Source organism: Cynocephalus volans, chromosome 7, assembly GCF_027409185.1.
Source record: "Cynocephalus volans isolate mCynVol1 chromosome 7, mCynVol1.pri, whole genome shotgun sequence".
In the NCBI taxonomy this organism is placed as follows: Eukaryota; Metazoa; Chordata; class Mammalia; order Dermoptera; family Cynocephalidae; genus Cynocephalus; species Cynocephalus volans.
Window position 1 is genome coordinate 101,149,060 of NC_084466.1, and position 25,752 is coordinate 101,174,811.

Genomic DNA, 25,752 nt, shown 5'->3' on the forward strand with positions numbered 1-25,752 from the left:
AGGAATACAGTAGGAGGAAAAATGCATATATCTCTTGCTCCTACCCACCAATAAAAATCCTGACTAACCCAAGATATTTCCATTACTGTCATTAATTACTCTTAAATTACTGTTATGAGAGCTACTGGCAAATATCTGAAGATGAGGTAACAGCTTCTTTTTTCTGTGTGCTCTGATTTAATTCCTGTTAAAAATAATTGGAATATTCTTAAGTAATTTAGAAGCTTGCAGGTTCAGTGAAGTATCATACAGTATGCCCGTTTAAAATTTTTTCTTTCTACTTTTACAAATTCTTAAAGCCGCTTTGGAATTGATAGTGTTTTGGGTACATAATGCACATGAAAGTTGTGTTTAAAATTTATACTGGACAGTGTATTATTATTCCACTGCAAATTTGAAAAAGAGAATTTCAAGTCTAATTTTGCTATTTGATGTTGCCCTTCACTGGTATGTTGCTTTAAGAGCACCCATCCCCCTTTCTTGCTTGAGCCACTGTGTCCTGTCAGTCATCCTGAAATACACTAGGGTACTTGTCAGGCTGTTTGCTTACAGATGCATCATAAGCCAAATTGTGAGCCATGGTAGTGGGACTGAATTTCTAAACACAAGAAATTGCTTAGACAATTGATTTAGTATCTGTATATGGGCAATACTCTGTCCTGCAGTAGGTGAGTGAAGTGTTAAACTTTTTAAAATCAAACTTTGCTATAAGGCAAATACTAGTAATTATAGATTATCTATTGCTTGGTTAGATAACTTTGGTGGAATGAAGGACATTGTTTCTTTAAAATGGGATAAATAGAAACTACTATGTTGTGCATTTATTACTTTTATAACTAATTTTCCTTTTAGTAACACTAACTTCTAGACTACTGTATGAAAGCTCAAATTTTAAATGTCTATTTTTCCGAGTAGATTAGCACGCATTTCAGCTTTAGATATGAATGTGATTCTCTTACACATTTTTTTCTTTCACAACAACTCAGGCAGACTCAGTTGAGCAGAGGCTTAATCCGGCTATTTGGATTGTTTGTTAGTGGTTTTAAAAATAGCGCTAAAACAAATTCTTATGTGTCCAATGCCCAAGCTATAGCAGTCTTACATCAAATTATTTAAAAATTCCTACTGTGTAACTGAGCTATTGCTATGTGAGTAACTATATGCAAGGCACTGGAAGATTTACATTCTTTAGACGTAAAAGTTGTGTAGCAAGCAGCTTCTTTATTTGAGCAAACAATTTAATTTCTATTATGGGCCTCTAAACTTAAATTGTACGTGGATGTTTTCTCTCTTTTTTTTTTTAGCAGCCTTAAATATTTTTAAACAGAGACTGGATAAAGCATAAGAGAAGGAACTGATGGATTTTGATACTTGTATATTCAATATGGTAGATAAGAGATGCCAAGGAGTTAAAGTTTTAAGGCTTTATCTAGAGTAAGTGAGAAGAGATTGCTTTTGCGGAAACATGGAATGATTATTTATTTATTCTTTGCCTTGTTCTAGAAAGGAGTTAAGGTGACTTACAAGGCTACATGAAATTCAAGATAGGATAAATTAAATGTAGAGTGAAAGAAGAAAGGAAAACAAGTATGAGGATATAAAAAGAGCCAGAAATAAGGTAGAAAAAATAATGCAGACTTTCTCAACTATGGTTTCATGACACTGGTGTATTTTGGATTGATGGGACAGAAAATACAGGGTTGCAGAAGACTTATGGGGGAATTTCATGCAAACTAGCTGCCTCCCTTATCCTTGGGTGACAGTCTGAAATGAGGACAGTATGTCGAATTGTGAATATTAAAGACACTTTAAATGTCACTTGTGTTTTGGTGGAAAAAAAGTGTAGAACTGCTGCTCTTTTAACCCACTCACTGATTTTATGTAGGCATAAATGTGGCCCCAAGTTTTCTAGGAGCAGAAAAAAGTTTGGTCTGTAACTCAATTCAGAAGGAAGAATTAAAAGCAGCTTAGTTTTTTGAACATAATGAGGAGTTATCTAAATAAGGTAAACTATCTACATATTTGAACAGACATAATCAAGCCAATGTTTAAAATAAAATATATTTAGCAATTTTATATGACTTTATGAATATTAGTCCTAGTATTTTTTCTAATTGATTGTTGTAAATAAAATCAGCTACTTCCCTTTTCACTCTTTCAATCTAGCAATAAAATTAAGTTGGATTTCAATCTCTGTTAGGTCAAAATTAGCGGGATCAATCTAACTGGGAAAAAAGTTGTTGGGTAGGAGGAAGGAATTCAGAGACAGGACTTTGTAATGTACTTCGATCTTCACATACTCACAAAACACCTACTGTGTTGGAGACTCTGGGCTCTGTGCCTTGTACTATACTAAACTGGGCTTATGTAAGCAAATGAACTTAGAAACTTGCTGCTGTCACACAGTAGAATTGAAAAAAGACAAGAGGGTAGCAGTTAAAATTTTGCTAAGAATCTTTAGTGATATCTTTGGATATTAACATGATGAGTCAGGGACAATCATTTAGCTCTTTTAAAAAATTGAAACATAATTGATTATACATATTTGTGGGGTACAGAGTTGAATATCAATACCTGTGTACAATATGTGATGATCAAATCAGGGTAATAAGTATATTCATCATTATGAAACATAATCATTCTTTGTGACCTTTACCAATTTCTCGCTAACTGCCCCTGCCCGACCCCTCTTTCTCCCCTCTGGTAACCACAGTTCTGTTCTTTCCTTTTGAAAGGTCAGTGTATTATTGTGATTGTTGTATCTTTATTTATTTTTTATTTTCTTTTTAAAAAATTCTATTGGTACAAATAAGATCAATAAGAAATGATTATTTTTTCCAAAAAGACAGTATAGAAACAAACAAAATACTCAAAGCTTTTGTTTTTGTAGTTTTGCATTGTAAACACATATATAGGTTGACATAGAGTTCTTACCAGAAAAAATTATAAATCATTTAGATAACACATAATGGATTAGGTGCATAAGATGACATTGAGATAACCTGAACACACGGGTTTGAAACCTGGGAAACAAATATTCTTAAGAAGTTAAGTAGGGCTTAGGCACCACATAAATTGAATGGTGTACCAGAGGTGTCACCAGATGCTTAAGAAAAGCTAACTAACTTTTGAAAGCATTAGTTCAGAGAACCTAGTGAGAGATCCACTCAAAGAGCTTAGAGAGCCAATAGATATCAGCAGAAATTTGTAATTATATAGTAAATGAAATAACCTAGAAATATTTTCAGTGCCATTGGGGTAAGGGATGAGCAAAACATCTTTTTAAAAGTCAAATTTATTGAGACATAATTTATACAAATTAAATTTACCCTTTTAAAGCTTACAGTTTGATAAGTTCTGACAGTTGTATATAGTCTTATAACCACCACCACATCAAATAGAATATTCCCATTACCCTAAAAAGTTTCCTTATGCCGTTCTGCAGTCAATCCACTCCATCAACCCTTCTGTCCCTATATTTTGCCCTTTCAAGAATGTCATATAAATGGAATCATACACTGTGTACTTATATCTAACTCTCTCACTCAGCATAATGCTTTTGATATTCATTCATTTTTGTTGCCTGAATCAACAGTTTATTCTTTTTTCTTGCATAACATGTGATAGTATGGTTATATCACAAGTTGTTTATCCATTCACCTGTTGATGAAAATTTGAGTTGTTTCTCGTTTGTGACTATTATGTATAAGGCCACTATAAATATTTGCATACAGGTCTCTATGTGGACATATGTTTTCATTTCTCTTGGGTAAATACCTAAGGAGTTGAATTGCTGGGTCATAGGATAGGTATACGTTTAAGTTTATAAAAAACTGCCAAGCTGTTTTCTAAAGTGGTTATACCAGTTTGCATTTTCTCTAGCAATGTGTGAGGTTTTCAGTTGTTTTTCATCTTTGCTAGCTCTAGTATTAACAGTCTTTTTAATTTCAGCTATTCTAGTAGGTAGGTAGTAGTATATATTGTGGCTTTAGTTTGAATTTCTCTAGTGACTAATAATGTTGAGCATTTTTTATGTGTGTATTTGCCATCTATACATCTTCCTTGGTGAAGTGTCTTTTCAATGTTTTGCCCATTTTAAAAAATGAGTTGTTTTCTTTTGATTATTGACTTCTAAGTGTTCTTCGTGTTTTCTGGATACAAGTCCTTTTTCATATGAAAATACTTTGTCCCAGTCTGTGGTTTGCCTTTTCATTTTCTTAACACTGTCTTTTAAAGACCAAAAGTTTTAAATTTTGATGAAGTCCAATTTATCAATTTTTCCTTTTATGGATCATACTTTTGATGTTTTATCTAAGAAACCTTTGCCTAATACAAGGTTAATAAGACTTTCTCATTTGTTTTCTTCTAGAAGTTTAATAGCTTTAGCTCTTACCTTTAGCTCTATGATTCATTTCAAATAAATTTTTATATGTGGTGTGAGAAAAGGGTCAATGTTCCTGTTTCACCTATGGCTGTCAAATTATTCCAGCAATATTTGTTGAAAAGACTGGCTTCTCTCCATTGAGTTACCTTGACATCTGTGTTGAAAATCAATTATTCATATTCATAATTATGTCTAATAGATGAGGACTTAAAAAACATAATCATATTACCATTATCATACCCAATAAAATTAACAGTAACTCCTTAATATTATCAAATAGCCTGTCTGTGTCTTTTCATTGTTGGATTTTGAAATTGAAACTTGGCGTTCACAGATTTTATGTGGTTGTTATGCTTCCTAAATTTCTTTTAATCTGTAGTTATTTTCCCTCTTTTCCAGGTCATTTGAAGAAACAAGGTCATTCGTTTGTAGTATTTTTCCACATTCTGGATTTGGATGATTGCAGACTTGTGAGGTTACTTAACATGTTCTTTCTGCCAATAAATTGGTGGTTAGATATAGACAAGGCTTAATTAGATTTAGGTTCAGTTCTTTTTTCAAGAATACCTAATAGGTGGAGTGGTGTACTTCCTATTATGTCATGTCAGGAGGCATAGGGTCTGGGTTGTCTCGCTTTTAGTGATGTTAAGATTGGTCAGTGGGTCCAGGCTCTGTAAGCTTGATCTTTAAAGTTCCCCATTAATCATTCACCTAATGATTTTAGCCTTCATTGATGATCATTTTCTAGATCTATTATTTTATTAGGGGTTGTGAGTGGTGATTTTAATATTCTATAATTCTTTATTAGTTTTTATTTTTTGAAATTATTCTATAAAGAAGAACTCTTTCCTTCTTTATTATTTTATTACCCTAAAGTACAGTTTGTACCAGAAATATCAGGAACATACTTGATTATTTTCCATTATATATCAATTTTCAGAAAGTAGGATGGTAACCTAGCAACTTTGAAAGGTGATCAATAAACTTTTGTTTTTTGAACTAATTTTAATGTATTGGATATGTTTCAGTTTTTACAATCTCTATTCTTTTTGATGGTTCTAAAGTCAAAACTCTAAAACTAGGTACATTCAGAGAAGTCTAGCATTCTTCTCTGTGTCCTCTATTCTATTCTTTCCTTCCTTCTAAGTACAACCCTTTAAATTTATTTTCCATTTATCTTTCATGGGTTCTTTTTGAAAATATAAGCAAGAATGCAAATGTATTTGTAACACTGCCTTTCTTATGTAAAGGTAGTATACTGTAAACACCACTTTGCACTTTGGTTTTTTCATTTAATTGTGTTGCCTGGAAATTACTCCAAAGAAGAATATAGAGAGAACTTCATTCCTTTTTACAGCTGTGTAGTATATACCATAGTTTCCATTTTCTTTCCTTCCTTCTTTCTCTCGCCCTTCTCTTTCTCTCTCTCTCTTTCTTTCAAAAATTGCTGCAATGAATTGCCTTGGGCATGCATCACTTTTTATTTTTATATTTGGGTTAGATTCCTAGAAATGGACTGCTGGGTCAAAGGGTAAATACATGCATATACATACACATATACATATATTACAAATTTGACCTCTGTAGAATAACATTTTACATGCCCACAAGCCAATGTATAAGGGTTTGTGTCTCTACAAGCCCTAACAGAGCTTGTTATCAAAATTTTGTTACTTACCAACCAGAAAGATGAGAAATGATATCTCAGTGTAGTTTTAATCTGCATTTCTCTTATAAATGAGGTAGGGCAGCTTTTTACTTGCTTAAGGGATATTTGTATATTTTTCTATGATTGAGAAATTATTTTAAATTACATTAACTTTAAATAATATCTATTGACCCCTTGCTATGAAAGATGAGTAAAAGTGAATGTTTGTGCCTTTCCATCTTTTTTGCTGTGTTATTCTGCTAGTCTGTCCACCACGGACCCAAATGTGTTCTTTCTTTTTTTTGGCAGCTGGCCAGTACAGGGATCTGAACCCAGGACCTTGGTGTTATAAGGCTGCCCTCCAACCAACTGACCTAATTGGACAGCCCACCAAATGTGTTTTTAGTCAATGTATATTGGATGCCTCTAATGTTACTAATGTTTTATTTTTTGCTTCCATTTGTTTTTTGAGTTTTTCTATCGTGCTTTTTATTTTCTTATGCTGTATTATTATCTCTGTTTTGGGATACCTCTTCTTTGAGTTCTTTATAAAAGAGAGAACATATCATACATAATGTGTGTGTATGTGTATGTATTTGTGTGTACATATATATTTGAGTCCACATATAACTATTTTATTGAACTCTTCCTCTGTTTCCTTCATTAATTCTTGTTCATTGTATGAATTTTGCTTGGGTGTCTCCCCCCTCTTTTTTTTTAGCATATGGGAAAAGAAACAGTTAAATGCAGTTAATAGGTATATAGCCAAAGTTCTTGGAGAAACTTTAAAAAAAGTATTGGTAAATAGTGAATTTGGAAGATTGGATTTAAAGATTCTGGCTTTTAAAACCTCTCTTCAAGGAGTATAAAAGAAATGAAAACCAGGAGACACAGAAGGAATCGCTAAACAGTTACATACTATTGTTTTTTCCAAGTGTGTTTATGGATTTATAGAAAAATGAATATGGTGTTTTCAAGGACTTTGGCCTCATTTTCTTTATTCTGATAAGCAGGCTGTCATTTATTTTTAGCTAATCAAAGAACAAAGAAGAAATGGGAATTTTTTGGCTTTAAGTTAAGGTTGACAAGAATTCCACTTCCTTCCTTCCTCTTTTTGTTCTCTGCCTTTCAAAAATATCAGACCTTAGGAGAATTCATATGCATTTGAGTAGTCTTATAATATTACGGAGTGGGATGGACCCACAGGCTCACTGAACTTGCAGCAACAAAAGCCACTGTCACTTTCGAAGTGTATATGAAGGGCATGATACTTCTGCCCTAGTTGCTTAAACCTGATGGCTTGTAGCTGACAGTTATTCTTGTTCTGGGTAATTCAATAAAAGCTTCTCAGATGTATCACATATTAGATTATCTTCTTCAATTGGCTAATTTAGTTCTTTGGCTTTTTAAATACTATGTGGGTAACCTTCATGCTGCACTTATATGAGATGGGATGTCATAGGGTCTTGGTACTGGTGTAGTTTTTATATGGTACAAAATGTCCTTAAGTTGAAAGGCATTGCTACACAGAGTAACCATGGGGCATTTCTGTCCATTCTCCCTGGCTTTAATTTTGAAAATATGTGCTATTGTGAAATATAGGGTGAGCTTTTAGTATGAAATGGCATTTTATAAAATAACTGACGGTGTGTTATCAGGGGAGGGGTAATGAAATCATCTTGTGAAATTTTTATTTAAAATATTACTTTTCAGGTAAATCAGAAATTGAATTATAACTTTTTGCTTCCTTTTTTTAGAGGGAGATTAGACTTGACCAGACATTCATGATCAGAGGGATATAATATAAGACCTAAATATAAGTAGAATCTTTTGTTTTCCTTTGTTTTATTTCATGTCGGTTAAGGCAATCTTCTGGGTTTTTTTTCTTTTTTTATAATTTTTGCAGCTTTCATTTACATCGTATATGTGGGAAACAAGTTTAATTTTGGTTATTATGACTAGAGTAAGCAAATGTTTTAATTTAATTAAATTTTGTTTGGGTCTTCTCATGAAGAATCCATAAAACTAATCATTTTTAGGGGAGGGGCTCAATTGATCATTTTTCAAAGAAAAATGATGACTATCCAAAGGTTTAATAAACCTTTGTTTATTAATAAAGGTTTAATAAACCTTCCTTGTATGCCAATGAACTTTTTAAAGTTTGAATTACAACATGCTAAAGATACTTACCTTTTGTTCTAAACTGTAGCATTGTTTTGTTCTGTTGAAACCCAGAGATCTTGGAAGCTAAGGAAATAAAAAGTGTAGACTCTTGGGGATCCTGACATTTAGTGCATTTAACAATTATAGCCTTAACCCTAGAGCATGCCTTTAATGTACTACTCTGGAATCGATTTCAAAGGGCTCAAGATCCTTTATGAGGCTGTTGTGCTTTAGTAATGTGTTTGTTATTATTGATGTTTTGGAATACTTTAGGCATGTTGCATTTCTAATTAGTGCACATGTAGGAAATATGCCCTAGATTTTGAAGTCAAGATATCTAATAAAATAAGGCACCAGAGGGAAGCTTTTAAACTCTTGTTATGGGGACAAGGAATGAAACCACTCTTGAATAATAATTATGAGCTCTATAGATGGAAGAGATGTTTAACCTAAATGTAAACAAGAGATTCTGTTCTCTCACTGAAAAGGGGATAATAATAAAAACCAACTTTTGTTAATTCCTTGCTAGGTGTCAAAGATATGGGCTAAATTATGGCTTTTATATCCATTTTCTTATTTAAACTTTAAGATCCCTTTGAGGAGGGTACTCTTATTATTCTCATTTTGTAGATGAGGAAACTGGTATTCAGTAAGGATTGGTACCTTGACTAAAGTCACCAGTGATGGGGAAGCAGAGCCTGGATTCTGACCCTCCCAGTCCAACATCAAAGCCAATGCTCTTAGTTATTGAGATCTAATAGTGCGAGATGTATGAGAATCTAAGAACCCTTTAGCAGATGGGGGTGAGGGGTGTGATAGGATGTCTCATAGGGGCTGCTGCATATTGCCCTGCTGAGGGGCTGAGTGGAGATGAAATCTAGCACTCCCTCTGCTGGGTAAACTGTGGGCCTTCCTGCTAACATCTGCAGGGCTATATCTACTCAAAGGGTGGCACATTTTCTAATTCATCTGCCCAGAAGGGGCATATTTTTCTAATTCACTCAAAGACAAATCTCACTTCTATAATCCTACTCTGAATACCATTGCTTATATTTCCATTCACTTGCAACAATCCTTTGACTCCAACCTGCCTTTCCATGTCCCCAACTGGACTTTTATCTTCCTGTTCCTCCTGCAGCTGCCCGCACCTCAGTCAGAAATAGATCCAGACCGAAAAACTTAAAGATATCTTGAGTTTTCTCTGTTCTGTCTAATCTGTCAGGAATTCTTATTGGCTCAACTGCCAAAATATGTCTACAATCTGACCACTGTTTTGCCACTTCTGCTGCTACAAACCAGGTCTAAGCCATTACTCTCTCTCATCTGGATTATTATGGAGCTTCCAATGGGTATCTCTATTTCTTCCCTTGCCCCTTATACTTCATTTTACTCACCAGACTGAGCCTTCCAAAATATAAACCATGTCATATTTCTCTAGTGCTCAAATGTCTGCAGTAGTTCTTATGGGGTTTAACATTATCTGCAGACCCCATTACCTTTCTGACCTTCTCTCTTACTGTGCCCTTGGTAGCTCATTTTACCTGACTTGCCTGGCTTCCTTGTTGTTCTGTAAATATGCTAAAGCTTTCCTGCCTTAGGTTTCTGCTGTGCTGTGATAGCTGCCTGCAGAGCTCTTCTCCAGGTATCTGCTTGGCTAATTTCCTCACCTCTTCAAGTCTTGCTCAAATGTCTCCTTCTCAATGAGGCTAATCTTGATCTTATGTAATACTGAAATCTGCTCCCAACTTTTCTATCACCGAATCCTTCTTACTCCATTCTACTTTTTCCTTCTTTAAATGGCATATATCATTTTCTAATATACTAAATAATTTACTTTTTATTATATTTATTATTTATTGTTTCACCCTCTTCATGACTGACACAGAGCAGACATTTAATAAATATAAGTTGAATGAATGAATAAATGAAGGATGCCCTATAGGACACCTCAGATCTCACATCATTTTGCTCTTATAGCTGACCACAAAGCTAAGTGGAAGAGCTCATGCAGATTATTGCTGTCTAAATAAATGCTTTGAAAGTGTTTGTAAGAAGAGCACCTGAAAAGAATGAAATCCAACTATTCCTCTATCACATAAGATATCAGGCAATTGCTTGATTCTTTGACAAACCTCAGATCCTTTTGTTTACCAAGTGAGTAGAAGATGTGTGTATTTCTTTCTTGGCAGGTCAAACAAGCCAGCAAATGATTGCACTGGAAGCATGGAGGTGAGACTAGGGGTAGGGATGGGGTGGGCTTGGAAAACAGATGTGTGTAAAAATTGTAGTGGAAGTTTTATGTTATAGTTGTCCTCTTTCCATTTTATTTTACCTCAGCCAAGGTCAAATTGTATAAAATCAGCTGTGATAACATCATGCACCAAATCTCCCTGCCTCCTTTTCCATTACTTAAATTTGCTTGTGATGATTTAGATTATTTTTTAAAAAATTAACTCTTGGTTCCAATCCTTCACATTATTCCTGACTACTTTATGCTAACCTTTCTGAGGGATGGTGATGAGAGAGTTAGGCTTACAAAGTTTAGATATGCACTCGAGATAAATTCTTTTTTTTTTTTTTGCAGAAATTTCTTTTATTATGTTAAAATATTCCTTAATGAACTAGCAATTATTTACGTGGAGAGTTCAGAAAGCAGATTTATGACTGTATTAGCCTTGTCCTTGATTAGAGAGATTTATGAATTACACACATAATGCTATGTCTCGAGTAGTTACTGACAGTCTGAGAAGTTGTGAACTTGGAAGAGCTGCTCCCATCACATCACAAGACTTAGGTATAGGATGGACATATTTTTCTCTTTTGAATTTAAATCTTTACCACAGTTCTAATGCTCTTCCCTGAATGCATCAGTTCAAAGGCTTCATTAATTTGGTCAAAAGGCAGACTGTGAGTCACAAATTCATCAACTTTCATTTTTTTGAACATATATTCAGACACCAACTTCAGGACACTTTCTACACTCTTCCGTCCTCCAAAGGCAGTGCCTTTCCACGTGCAACCGGTTACCAGCTGGAATGGACGAGTGGCAATTTCTTCACCTGCGGTAGGTACTCCAACCACCACACTGAAGCCACAGCCTTTGTGGCACGCCTCAAGTGCTGCTTTCATGACCTTCACATTGCTAATACATTCAAAGGAGAAGTCCACCCCTCCATCAGTCATCTCAATGAGTACTTCCTGGATGGGTTTACAGAAGTCCTGGGGGTTAATACACTTAGAGACTCCAAACTTTCTGGCCTTTGCAAATTTCTCTTTATTGATATCCACACCAATGATCTGGGATGCAACAGCCACTTTATGGCCCATAGTAATTGCCAGTTCAACTCCTCCTAGGCCAAAGACAGCACAAGTAGAGGCAGGCTTCACCTTGGCAGTGTTCACAGAAGCACTATAACCAGTTGAAATGCCATAACCCAGAAGGCAGACTTTATCCAAAGGTGTTAAAGGATCTACTTTGGCAACAGAGATATCAGCCACGACTGTGTATTCAGAAAATATGCCGGTTCCCATGTAATGTAAAATTGTCTTTTCTTTGCAAGTAAGTCTGCTGGTACCATCTGGCATTAATCCTTTCCCTTGAGTGATTCTTATCTTCTGGCAAAGGTTCGTTTTAGTATTTAGACAAAATTTGCATTCTCCACACTGAGGAATGTAAAGTGGGATGACAGTATCACCTGCCTTCAGCCTAGTAACTCCTTCACCAACACTTTCCACAATTCCAGCACCTTCATGTCCCAAGATCACTGGAAAACACCCCTCAGGATCAGCTCCACTCAGGGTATAGGCATCGGTGGCAAAGATCTTAATTTGAACTTCATGAGCCTTTGGGGGTGCCACTTCTATCTCTTTTATGGAGAGAGGCTTTCCAGCCTCCCATGCAACTGCAGCCTTGCACTTGATAACCTGGGTCGCCATGTTGATGGGTTCTGGTCAGCTTGGGGCAGACATCTGGGGAGCTCAAGATAAATTCTTAATGAAAATGAATATAAATTCTCTTTTATAATGTTGTGTCAGTACTTGTCAGTATTTCAGTAGTTGATGATCCTTTCTTCTGATATTTTGGAAATACAGGGTATTAGGCAAAGATTAACATTTGATGATGGTGGGTTTGGTACCTACTAAAAATATCTCCCCTTTATATTTTACTACATGGAATTTCACTAAATGAGATTCAGAATGGGTCTCATGAAGCCCAAAGATACTTTTGGTGGAAGACTTGTTGACATGATCAGAGAACTTTAAACTTGAGAAAGTGACACCTATTCCTAGATGAAACTGTCAAACACATGTGATTCCCAGATAAAACTGTCAAACACATGTGAACTATGCATCATCTTTATTACAGTGTTCATGTTGGTGTTATGACAATAATTAGTGCATAGAAATGACCATGTTAGTGCATAGAAATAACCATGTTAATAGAGATGGTGCATAGTTATTAGCAGTGAAAATAACATGGGAGAAAGTCAATAAGAATAATAAATACCTTGAAAACCACAAATAAATCTCAGATATATTAATAAATCATGAATGTTTTTGTTGTGATTTTGAGTGTTTAACATTTTATTTACTTATTTGTTTTATGGAATGTTGAAGGTTCAGAAAGTAATTTTAATAAAAGGGATAGAGTAATATACTTATAGTAAGTACACACTCTTGCGTAGAAATCCAATCCATAAACTTAAGGTAAGAATAATAATAGAGAGCATTTGGATGGGGGAAAAAAGAGAGGGAAAGAGCAGTGATATTGTTGCAGAAGCTTATTTGATCAAAAACTTTCCTGGTCCAAATTTTAAAAAATGTTATAGTAACAGATGACACTTTTTGAACATTTCAGGAAATCTTCTTTTAAAAGTGGAACAACTGATGACTTTTAACCCTCTTTGACAACTGTACATCTTGAAAGATTGAGACAATAAAGAATCAAATCTGACCAATAAGGAAGAATTTGGTGATATGGCATACTAGAAAGTTTGTGTAGACCTATCCTTAAGTTTGCAGTGAGCAGAGTGAAGGTACAAATGGAAGCCTGCATACCATATGCCTACATGTGTAAAGTTACAAATCAAGCTAAAAGCCTGCTAAAGTAGAATCTATTCTCCAATCTTTCTACCTTGAAAAATATACCTTCAAAATGACGCAGAATGCAGTTTGGATTTAGAATTCTTGGATTCCTTGGAAGAATGAGTGAGATGTAAGAGTGAGATGGTGGAGGGTGCCCCTGATATGCGGTCTTCCCCTTCTCATCCCACATCTGGCTCTGTCTTGCACTCGAGGGGCCATGAGCACCTGGAAGCAGACAACTATGCTTGTACATCCAAACTCCATCTATACTCACCAGCATACACGGCCTCTTGGCTACTTCTCAGATGTAGGGAAGGGCATGTTGAGTCATTCATTCTCAGAAGGATGGATTCCAGGAAGAGGTTGGCATGGGCACTGGAAGTGAGCTTGCACTGGTTAAACAGGAATTGGGATATTAGGTACACTGAGTGTGTCAGAAGAGTAGGTATGGGCTCCAGGTGAGTACATTGCCTTGACCCCATGGACTCATCTAAAGCATGAGGATAGGGGATGGGGCAGCTCTCTGAACAATACTGGTTTGGGAGAAAGTGACTATTTTATTGTAGAGGTGATAATCCTAATTAAGACAATGTTAGATACAGTTACATATTCATTTGAGACTTTAAGAGAGGCAAATTTTACTAATTTCAGATTAATAGTAAGTATGATTCTAGGAGACTATATATGAAATAAGAGGAATGTATTGAGTTAAAAACAAAAAAAGAAGATGAACAGTTGGCAGGGCCTGGGCTTTATAATTTTTTCTTTCATCAGAATCTAGGACTGTGGCTTATGTGTTTAAGTGCTTCATAAGTAATTGTTGAAGAACACCATCAACAAACCCAAACCCTAGTGTACCTGTGTAGGGAGTACACATGTGAAAAGAATACGTATCAAAGATAACAATAGGGACACATGACTGAAGACAAATAAAATAGAATGGCATAAACTAGGAAAAAAATGTTGGGAAGGGCCGACCCTGTGGCTCACTCAGGAGAGTGCAGCGCTGGGAGTGCAGCAGCGCTCCCGCTGCAGGTTCGGATCCTATATGGGGATGGCCGGTGCGCTCACTGGCTGAGCGCGGTGCGGACGACACCAAGCTGAGGGTTGCGATTCCCTTACCGGCCACAAAAAAAAAAAAAAAAAAAAAAAAATGTTGGGAAGGCTAAGGCACTTCTTATTTGCTAGGGCTGGTAGGACATGCAGAAGGTAAGAAAAAGGGGATTCTAACACTGCAAGAAAGAGAAACAAAGAATAAAGAAGGAATAGATCCTCTGCATGAGCCATATGCTATGAAGTTAATAGATGACAGATAATACACATAAACTGTGATGTCACATTAGCAAAGGTAGAACAGAGATTGATACAAGGGAATTGAATTAAGTGAAAAAGCAAAGATCTTACAATTTGTATTAAATATATAAATATTTATGTGCTGGTATTATATATGATATCTCTGAAACTGTATGAGTAAGTGACCAGAATAATTTTCTCTAGGAGGCAAATTAGGTGGCTGGAGGAGACAGATGGGAATGAGACTTGCTTTCACTATACACACTCACACACACACACACACACACACACACACACACACACACACACACACACACTACATATATATATATAGTCAAACCTACATATATATATGTAGTAAAACCTTGTATTACCTATTAAAATTTTAATTGATTAAAAAAGAATTGAAACTCTAGATGATGAAAATGAAGGAGATATCCTAGTCTCTTTAAATCAGTGGAAGTATGTATATCCTGAAGTAATATATCCTTGAATTCTAAAATGATCTGCAGATGACTATCCTAAGAGTCACCAAGAAATAACAAACCTGCCCCAAAGCAGGATGCTCTGGACTGAATGTTTGTGTCCCCTCAAATTCATATGCTGAAAACCTCAACCCCAAGGTGATAGTATTTGGAGGTAGTTAGGCCATGAGAGTGGAGTCTTCACGAATGGGATCAGTGCTCTTATAAGAAGAGACATGACATTCTTTGCTCTGTGCCATGTGAGGATACAAAGAGAAGGCAGCTGTCTGTGAACCACAAAGTGGGCCCTCCCAGGCACCGGATCTGCCAGTACCTTGATCTTGGACTTACTAGACTCCAGAACTGTGAGAAAAAAATGTTGTTGTTTAACCCACCCACCTAGTCTATGGTATATTTGTTATAGCAGCCTGAAATGACTAATACACAGGGGAGGGCAAATATCCTTATTTTCAAAAGAGGTAAAAAGGTGTTCTCTATAATTAGACTGGACATCTAGGTACCAAACTGTAGGAAAACTAAAGAACTAAAATGTAAATAAATGGCAGTAAATACTAGCAGTCAGCATGGATTTTCCAGGAACAATTCATACCAAACTAGATTTTTTTTTTTTTTAAATCGAACTCTTAAATAGGAAGGTATAGAAAGGGTGTCATTGTTTCAGTAAAACATTTGAAAAAGCTTCCCCCATGGTATATTTTTTGACAAAATGAAAAAAAAGTAGATTATTTCACACAAAAGTAAGTGTTAAATAATTGGTTGAAAATCATGTCTAAGGTGTTTATTAATTGATCATTATATAACTGGAAAGGGATTTGTAATGATATGAAAATCAGGTTTCCTGCCTGGCCCTCACCTATTCAGTGACTTAATTGGGAACTATAGGATTCATATTGAAAAAATTAATGGATGAACAGGAAACTGGGAGGGAATGTTAATGTGTTGAGTTCTTTAAAATCAATTTTTGACTGGCAAGAATAAAAGTCTGGATTCTACTGGATGAATTGTTAGGAGGACAAAATAAAATCTGCACTTGGGCAAATAAAAATGATTTGTCAAAATGTATGGTGGGGACACTTGAATTTTCAGTAATCTTTGAAAAAAAGACTTGAACAGTTTAGTTAAAAAGTGAGTACAAAGTTAGGCTGGCTGGTTAGCTCAGATGGTTAGAGAGTAGCCTTATAACACCAAGGTCATGGGTTTGGATCCCCATATTGGCCAGTTGCCCTAAACAAACAAACAAACAAACAAACAAACAAACAAATAAATAAAGTGACTACAAAGTTAGACTAACTAGGTAAATATGATGGCTGTGTCATGGAATTTAGTAATCTTAAAGGAGAATCACCCATCACCTTACAAACTAACTATGTTACAAAAGTTTATTTATTTTTTTAAAAATAAATATTTGTTATTAGGGACTTTTATATAGAAATCATATTATAGATGGTTAGATTTTCAAGCCATCCCACAAGAACTTGTCAACTTATGCAGAATTGTAGTTTTACTAAGAGGAGCCTGAGCTTTGGATTTTGGAGATGGGCGTCAGGGGTGCAAGGGGTCATGTGTTACTGTAGGAAGGGGAAATAGGTAGAAAAATTTTCTCTTTAATATATTTGAGAAAACGGCCACCCTTAGGCAAACTTTGGAAATGGGTGATGTTTTTCACTGGCCTCTCTGCACATCTCTCTGATTTTCTAAAATCCCTCTCCTTCAATGTGGTACATGCTGCAGATGGATAGCAATGAACTAGTTCTTACCGATGTATGATTGAATGTGAGCATCCGATAACCTCTCAGACTTAACTGTACTTAAAAATGAAATGCGTGTTAAACTAAATGAGTTTAAAATTGATAAAAGTTCAATTCAAGCAGGGAATAAAGTGGGGTGAAAAAAATTCAGGCATTGTGGACAAAGTTAGTTTGGGGAGAAGGGGAGGATCCATGTGGGTGGGTTTGTTCTGCCTTGAGGTTTATCCCTGGAGACATCTGTTATTACTGTCAAGATATTTGTTCTCCTGCCTTTTATTCTGAAAACTGGGATTTTATTTTAATTGTCTGTCTCCAAACCTGTTCTTTTTCCACTTTATAAAGTGTACTTTTCCCACTTTATAAAACCATCTCTATTGGGTAAAAGTTAAAAAAGTGACAGATTTCAACTTAATCTAGGGAAGAACTTTACAAAAGTAATCACCAGCATCTAACGGTATAGTGAACTTATCATTTCTAATTATACAAGCTCAGTGTATTGTTGAAATGAAGGCTGTTGTAGGAGGTATTCTTGACTTGCTTGGGAGGCACTCCGTAACTGTTAAGATTTTATAGATTATAAAATGCAAATGTCTTGGAATATAATATCCAGCAGAATTTTTGTTTTGGATTTGCTCTGTGATATTGGTATAAGAGTTGGGTCTGACTTTGACCTTCCTTCAGCTTGATTTGCAAAATTCTGCAGTTTGATGCCTATTATTGCCTGATCTCCAAATCAATCACGATTACTGAACAGGACAGATACAAAAGATCAGAAAGATTTTCTTATAAGAAACAGCATTTGTTCAAAGAATAATAATAAGTGTGGCCAAGGTTCTTCAAGGATTTGTTGGATTATTTTAAAATTTTTGTCATGAAAAAAAGAACTTCTGAACAACTTTCTTTACTTAATGTGTATTAAAGACGTGAATACAAACTTAGAAGATACTTTGGCCAAATTAGGTTTGTCTTTATCTCTTGACTGAAAAACACTCTTCTAGAAGTATTGCATATTATGGGGATAATTTTCATTCTCCTTGAGTTTCTATTTTCTTTACCTTCAATTTCTGGTGCTCAATGTATCTTTGGAAACCCATTGTGAATTTCACAGTGAAAGGACCTGTTTTTAAAGGCTGTGAAGATTCACTTAGATCTGATTTTAGTTCACAATAGTGTCCTCTACTTTTGTCCTTGAGATGAAAGAAAAAAGCAATGTCAGCAATCTTGACCTGATTTTTATGTGGGATAGTGTTGCTTTGCCTCACATGGATTTGTCACCTCTCTTCCCCTGGGTGATGGAGACGCAAAATGGATTACTCAAAGCCCATCTCTTCTGAGCTGTGTGACACCTTGAAGGGGTTAACCTCCCAGAACCCTCAAGAGAGAGGCATTCCTCCTTTGGGAAATTAACACTGAACTGGGGTTCTGTCTCAGTATTTATTCTCCAGGCCAGAAAGTTACAGAAAAAGGACATAGGTGCGGTTATGGCTAAATATAGTTTAACAATAGAAGCTGGTAACATCAGTGGGGTAACAAAGTGACATTCCATAATGCAGTTTGCAAAAGGTGAAGTCGATCCACCAACGAAAGCTTGTTATTAGCAAATACTGTGTTTTCCTACAGCAGTTTCCTCAGTATTTTTACATAAGAATAATCAACTTTTTAAACATATCAATCAGTAGGTTAACCTGCTCCAAGGGCATCTGTCCTTGAGCCAGCAACTTTACTTTGTTACAATTCTATGTCCTCAACAGAGACTCTAGCCTGGGGAAAGTTTCCTGTCTTCTGCAAATTTAACATTTCTATATGTAATTTTAAAAGGTTATGTTATACCTGAAAGTACAGGGCTTTGGAAACTAGGCCCTGTGAAATACATTTGTTTTATAAATGTTAGTATACTCCACAGGATAGTATCTGTTATCAAAGGAGTAACAAGTAAACCCTTTTGTGAGCACTCATTTGATAGAACCATAAGGTTGAAGGACGTATCTTATTGCATAGAGTGGCTCTGGGCTATGAAGAAAGGTCACCATGGGAATATCTTATCTGTCAATTTAGATTTGCCTGTGTTACAGGGAAGCAAAGTGGGTAGAATGATTGAAAAAAAAACCAAAACAAAAAACAAATCAAAACAAAACATTTCAGCCCTAGAAATGCATTTGAGAGAAACCATTTGGCTATAGTGTTTGGAGCCTTTCTTGAAGCATAGCTCCTACATTTCAAGTGGCTATCTGAGAAAAGAGACTGTTTCTACTTTTAGAAAGGAAATAAATCAGTGAAAGGAGGGAGAAGTAAGTAGTAAAGGGCTAAATTTTTGGGCTTTCTGACTTTATATATTGATATATGATAATGGCATTTCATACTTTCATTTAAAAAGAAATTCAAATAATATCTTTTCACTTAATAAAATTTGAATAATTATGTTTTTAAAGGAAAAATGGCTTTTTGAAAAGTAAAGAAATTGTAGGCATTTTTTAAGTGGCTTGTGATAGAGTTAACAATAGCTCAGAATAAGGACACAGTTGACAGTCCTGAGGGGTAAGGGGGCCTTGAGCAGGCAAGAGAACTATGTAGAAATATCCTACGTTTCAGAAAGTGCACTCTGTCTTTGCAATCAGTAATACTAGAGGGTTTTATATAAAACCCTCAGCATTTACAGTAGTTTTTAGTAGATAAATAATGTATTACAGCTATTTGAAAACATGGCTAGGGTAACTCTAGGACACTCAATGCATAAATTGTCCTTTTTCCCCACTTCAAATTACTTATTATAATTTCCTATCTTAATGTTTTGATACTATACACAAAGTAATTAGTATTGCATTAGTGCTTTTAATAGTATGGAAAGCCTTGGACTATATAATTGTACTTAATTGCTTTTATAAGTTATTAGATTTGTAATAATTGGTTCCTCTGAGACTTTCAGCATACTTATTGTTGTTTTTAATATCAAACTTTGCTGAAGACACATGAAAGAATTAGAAGTATTATATTTGAAACTCACTTTTTTGATTATGTACAAATTTCTATGTTAAGTCACTGGGACAGCCTTTTGGCAGATTTCTATTATTCTCAAGAATATTTCAAATATCCATTTTTGTATTAAGAGAATGGTGGAGTTTAATCATGTGGCATAACATCTAAAGAGCAATAAAGCTTCTGTGCTCTATAATATTTGCCTTTATTTTATTTTGTGACCGGTAAGGGGATTGCAACCCTCGGCACGGTGTTGTCTGCACCACGCTCAGCCAGTGAGCGCACCAGCCATCCCCATATAGGATCGAACCCGTGGCCTCGGCACTATCAGTGCTGCACTCTCCCGAGTGAGCCACGGGGCTGGCCCCTGCCTTTGTTTTTTAAAAAACAAATTATGTTATTAATCTAAGAAAGAGTACATCAAGATAAGAACCAATGAGGATGAATTTTTAGTTATAGGATGATTTTGTGTTTCTCTCTCTGATGTGTATCAGGTGTACTGTGCAGGAAAGGCCTTGGTAAAGCACTGGTCTTTTTACTTACACATACACACAGACAGAGATCATGATTATCTTTGAATATACACCACAGAACATTTATGGATCCAGGGGAAAGATCCAGTAGAGTGGGAGAGGTTGATGAGGAAAGAGATGATGATTTTATGAAACTAGGCCAGGAGGAGGTGAAAAAGGATAGGGGGAGAGTGGGGGTATACTTTCAGGGGAGGGAGTTTGGAGGGAACATGGGCCCTATCCTGAGATTCTGATATATCCCTTAGAAGCTGGAGAAAGAAGTTTAGGAAAGAGAACAATCCTGTCTCCTAGAAAAATTGAAATTGAGAGGATAGTTGAAGGGATTGACCCTGGATAAGAGAGACACTATGAAAATGTGTGCTCATCCGTCCATCCATCCATCCATCCATCCATCCATCCAGCCAGCCAGCCAGCCAGCCAGCCAGTTAGTCAATTAAAAGGAAAACAATTATCCACCCTTATATCTAAAATAATAAACGGAAAAACTAAAGTAAACATAATGCTTTCTATTTCTTTTGTTTCCATGGTTATCATAGAGAATAACAGGGTATTTTCTAGGGGCAGATTTTATGTTCTCTATAAAACATAAAATCTATGTTCTATTGAAGAAAACAGGTAGAAGCTGAGTAGAAAGGTTTTTGCACTGATAGATCTGTGTTTCTGTGGACTAAGTGTTTTTTAAATAGGCCAACTTGTGTATAGGAGAAACATATGTTTCTTACTCTTTATCTTTAGTAAATACTTGCTGGTTGATTATTGAGTGTGAACAAGTTAATACAGATTTGCAGGTCCAGTAATTGGGTAATAGTCTTCATGGCTGATGTCTTAATTCAAATGCTAATCTGAAAAGAAATGTTAATCTGAATATGTTATATCACACATTGTCATTTGATATATATGTGTATTCTTACACAAAAATGTCACTGAATTAATTCTTAAGAGTAATGTTTATGTCTTAAAGAAAGGCTTGTAATTCTTTTCTTTTTTCCTTCCTATTTTGTTTGTCCAAATATCAATGTCTTCTCAGGGACTTCTTCTATCTTTTTATAATAACTATTCTAATTTATATCAGTTTATTTTCTATACAAGTAAATTACCTCTAACCTTCTTCTCCAATCAAAACCATCAAATAAACAATCTCCAAAACAAGTAGAGCCATATCACATGTCTTCCAAAGTCCTACGTGGCTCCTAATCTATCATTAATAAGATCACACAAAATATCTGTGTGGGTTGCCTCAGTGCTATGATTTCATGGAAGACAAAGGCCTTGCATGCTGTAAGATATGTCTCATGAAGCTGGCCATTCTTCTCATTTAAGACTATTGATCAAATGAAAATTCACCTGCGGTGGCTGTTAATTTAATCATGAGCATGCTAGCACAGATTAAGTTGTTAGAGGATTTAAGCCCAGACAGCATGACTTCAGAGAACAGTTGTTTCTGTGATATCTTGTTTCTGTGATAGTGGATTGGCACCATGGTGCTCTAAGGGCAACAGTTGATATCAGGAAGAGGTGCTAAATACAAGTCTCACCTACTATATGATATTCATAAATGCTCTTCTTTAGAAAGTGTTTTTCTTTATTAATAGCGTCTTTTTGTGTTTGTACACAGGCAGCATGTCAGCTGAAACACCAATCACAGTGAATATCGACCCTCGGGATCTGCAGGTCCAAACATTCACTGTAGAGAAACTACTGGAGCCTCTCATAATCCAGGTATTAATACTGTGGAAATCATAACATGTAGTAATTGCAGAACTAAAAACATGTGGGAAAAATAGACAACCAAGGAAAGATTTGATTTTTATGTATGGACTTGTCATCTAAAATTGAGCTTTATTTAAAGTGTTGTTAAAATGTAAAAAAGTATGTATTTAGTGGTAGTTAAATTCTGAAAGTTTTCCTTCAGATTCTCTTTTAACAGCAATAGCATTAATAATATATATATATAAAATTCTCAAAGTGCCTTTATACAAAGTATCTTGTTTGGAAGTTATGAAAACTGAGTGAGGCAGGTAGCATGGTTAAAACCATCTTTATTATACAGGTAAGGAAACTGAGGCCTAGAGAATTTCAATGACTTGCTCCAAGGCACATGGTGGCTCATTTGTCAAATAGGAAATTATCTTTGAAATACCAAAATGTTTGAGAAAAGCAGCTATTTAAAGTAATTCTGTGATAAAGTCTTTCAAAAAGTGAATACTCCTTTGATGATATGCATAATGATTCTCTGACTTATTTAACAGATTTTATGTATTGGATTTTCTTAAGGCAGAGCTTGAAGAAACTTACACAATGGCATATAGACTTAATTTTTTATCCTTAACCCAAAGTTTGTGAGGGAACTTGCATTTAGGCCTACCTTACATCATGCCTCCTAAGACAAGATTTGAGATTCTTTTTCTAAGGATTCAAAGCACTCGAGGGTTACTTGGGTGAGAAACAACACCAACCTTACCTCTGATCATTTACAAATGTTCTGCCTATCTTCTTTGTGAGATGGATGGTGGGGAGGGGAGTAGCTCTGAGAATAGACATGGTACATGCTTTTGCTTAGCACATGTTGTTATCTGCTACTGGAAAGACAATTCAAAACATGTGCCGCACTGATGATAGTTTGATCACTAACTTTGGTAGCACTAATATCTGATATGACATTAATACTAAATGACAATGGAGACTCCATTAAAGGCCCTGTCTTAGCCACCCACTAAGTGGGTTTATGTTAAAAAGAAAAAAACACTTATTTTTCTGATAAAGTTAATTGGAAAAATTAGAAAACAAACAACCCCCCCCCCCACAAAATCAAACAATAACAACAAAAGGAGAATAAAAACACTCATAATTTTACCACCAAGAGATAAACATCAATGTTTCTATGAATTTACTTCCAGTATACTAAAGTTATGGGTGATTTTTATTATCTTCTTAATACTTTATAATATTAAAGAATGTATATTCTTTATATACTGTTAAAAGAAAAACTTGAGACAAATTAAATTTAACAAAGTTCAATTGAATAAAGAATTATTCACAAATCAGGCAGCCCCCAGAACTAGAACAGGTTCAGAGAGACTCCAGGGCTACCCGATGGTCAGATAACACTTAAGGCCAAAAAAACAAAAAAAACAAAAAAAAACTGAAGTGAGGTACAGGAGTAGCTGCATTGATTATAGCTCTTCATCTCCCTTATTTGAACATGGTTTCAACAGTCGACCACCTATGATTGGCTGAAACTCAGCTGCTGGGATTGGCTGAATGTTGGTTATATGTTATAAGGATAGGTTACAGTCTGTTTACGTATGAAGTTAGCTTACAGTTCACTATGTACAGAGAAACCTTTAGGCCAAACTTAATTCAGTTTAACAACATATATTCTTTATATATATATCAAGTATAAAGGCTCTTCAAAAGTTCATGGAAAGATTTGTATTACTTTTTAATGCCATTGTTCCACAGACTTTTTGAAGTATCCTTGAATATGTAAACAAGGTGGAGATAGCACTGTATATGTAAATTTTATCTCACTTTTCTATTTAAAATGATATTTTGATAATTTCCCCATGATTTAATAAAATTGTTTTTTATTTATACATCATAAACTGCACTGTAGTTTTTTAAACTAGCCTCTCATTTTTTGACATCTAGGTAATTTCTATTTTTTTACTATTATAAATTCTGCGTGCTGAACATCTTTGTATATACATTTCTGTTCTCAATTTCAATTATTTACTAAATGTAAAATTAAGTGGCCAAGATATGAGAATTTTTATGCTTTTTTATACATATCACCAAGTTTTTCGGAGAAAGTTTTAAATGAGTTCTCACAGCTCATTTAAGTTCTTTTTTAAATTTGTTTTTTATTAGTGTTTTCATTGTTACAAATCATACTTATTCTTTATGCCCCTTATCCAGACCCTGCTCCCTGTTCCCCTTCCCCCTCCCCCCTCCCCTCTAATAACCATAGATGGGATCTTTCTATCTCATAGATTAACTGTTCCTCTGTTGGTTTGTTGCCTAGATGATCTGTCCAGTACTGAGACAGATGTGATCAAGTCCTCCCCTATTATCATAAATCAGATGCTTCTTTTATTACTCTGGAGTGTGCTTTGTGGAGAGAGAGGACCTCTTTTTTTTGCTCTCTGCTGGTGCCTCTCCTTGTGTCAATGCAGTCTTCTGCATGGTGGCTATGACTACTGCTATAGAGACTAGCCACTTTTGTGGCAGCCATGGCAATTGCTTTGACTATGGTGGGCTACCTGCATGGAAATGGTGTTTTTAGTGTACTCTTTACCTGGTTGCAGCTGGGTTCAGCTTACCTCGGATCCATGCCTCAATGTAAGATGTTGTTGTGGAGCAATTGTGGGGGAGAGGGATGGGGAAGAGGGAGGGAAATAGGGTGGGCAGAGGAGGAAGGAAGTGGGGTGTGATTGAGGCCCACGGCACCCCCCTCATTCCAGCAGGGGAAACCAGGGGGCTTCCAGTGGTGGCTTGGTCATTGCTGGACTGGATACAGATGTCAGGGGGTTGTGGCTGAAGCCCTCAGCCCCCCACTGTCCCAGCTTGGGAGCCTGGGGCACTTCCTGTGGCAGCTCAGTGGTCATCGCTGGGCTGGTTGTGGATGTGGGGGGGTCATTTAAGATTTTGTTCCTATGCCATTATAAGGAATGGGAATAGGGAAATGACCTTCATTTTGGGATGGCTGGTAAAGGCAAGCACATGAATGCCACCGTACAACACTTATTTGTTCCATAACAATTGAACATTAGAGTTGGTCACTGAAGACTTGCTAAATCAAAAAGGTTGCTGATATATTACTTATGAACAGAGAAAGTATCATGGTGAAACTACTTTTTAGATTCTAATTCAAACTAATAGATGTTTTACTTAAGCACATTTCTGTAGCAGTTAATGGGAAGTATTGTAAATAAATTCACATTAAAGACTATGCTGGTCACAGTTTGTGGGTGTGTGTGTGTGTTTTCTGGCATGTTCTAAAACTGCTATAACCATCTAAAAACATTTATTGAATCCACCTAGAAAATTAAAAGGGTGAAAATGATCTGAAGTAATTTTATTTGATTGGAAAGAAATGTTAACTCTTTGAAAAAGTGTGATTATGTTAGTTTTAGAGGACTTTTGATGTGGCCGGATTTAGACTTTTCATGATCCACAAGTAGATGTGTCAGTGAAAGGGAATGCAGTACCTATTATATGCCAGATAGTTCTCAGTTACATGTAAATGTAATTGCTAATTTTGTCTTCCTTAAAATTGTTGTCAATGTTTTTCGAAATGTGTATTGACTTTGTAAAAGTGGTTTGGAATACTATTTTACCAATATCCCAGCTACAAAAAATGTTTCTAGGTCCTAGCAATATTCAAGTCATATTAAATTAAAAATATTAATAATTTATAGAATATCTACTATGTGCAGGA

At 35.5% G+C, this 25,752-nt stretch overlaps 1 protein-coding gene across 6 annotated transcripts in view; it reads left to right on the plus strand.

The window, feature by feature from the left end:
* The first annotated feature begins 563 nt into the window (after window positions 1-563).
* CTNNA3 (catenin alpha 3) overlaps window positions 564-25,752 on the plus strand; it is a 1,664,900-nt gene continuing 1,639,711 nt past the window's right edge. For 4 of the 6 annotated variants that reach the window (XM_063101675.1, XM_063101678.1, XM_063101679.1 and 1 more), the window contains exons 1-3: window positions 564-668; window positions 11,150-11,259; window positions 21,928-22,031. In XM_063101675.1, coding sequence (XP_062957745.1) covers window positions 643-668; window positions 11,150-11,259; window positions 21,928-22,031 — 240 coding nt within the window. In that variant the 5' untranslated portion in view covers window positions 564-642. Of the gene's footprint in view, window positions 669-10,384; window positions 10,425-11,149; window positions 11,260-21,927; window positions 22,032-25,752 lie in introns of all 6 variants that reach the window. The other 2 variants (XM_063101676.1, XM_063101677.1) reach the window with 2 other exon arrangements.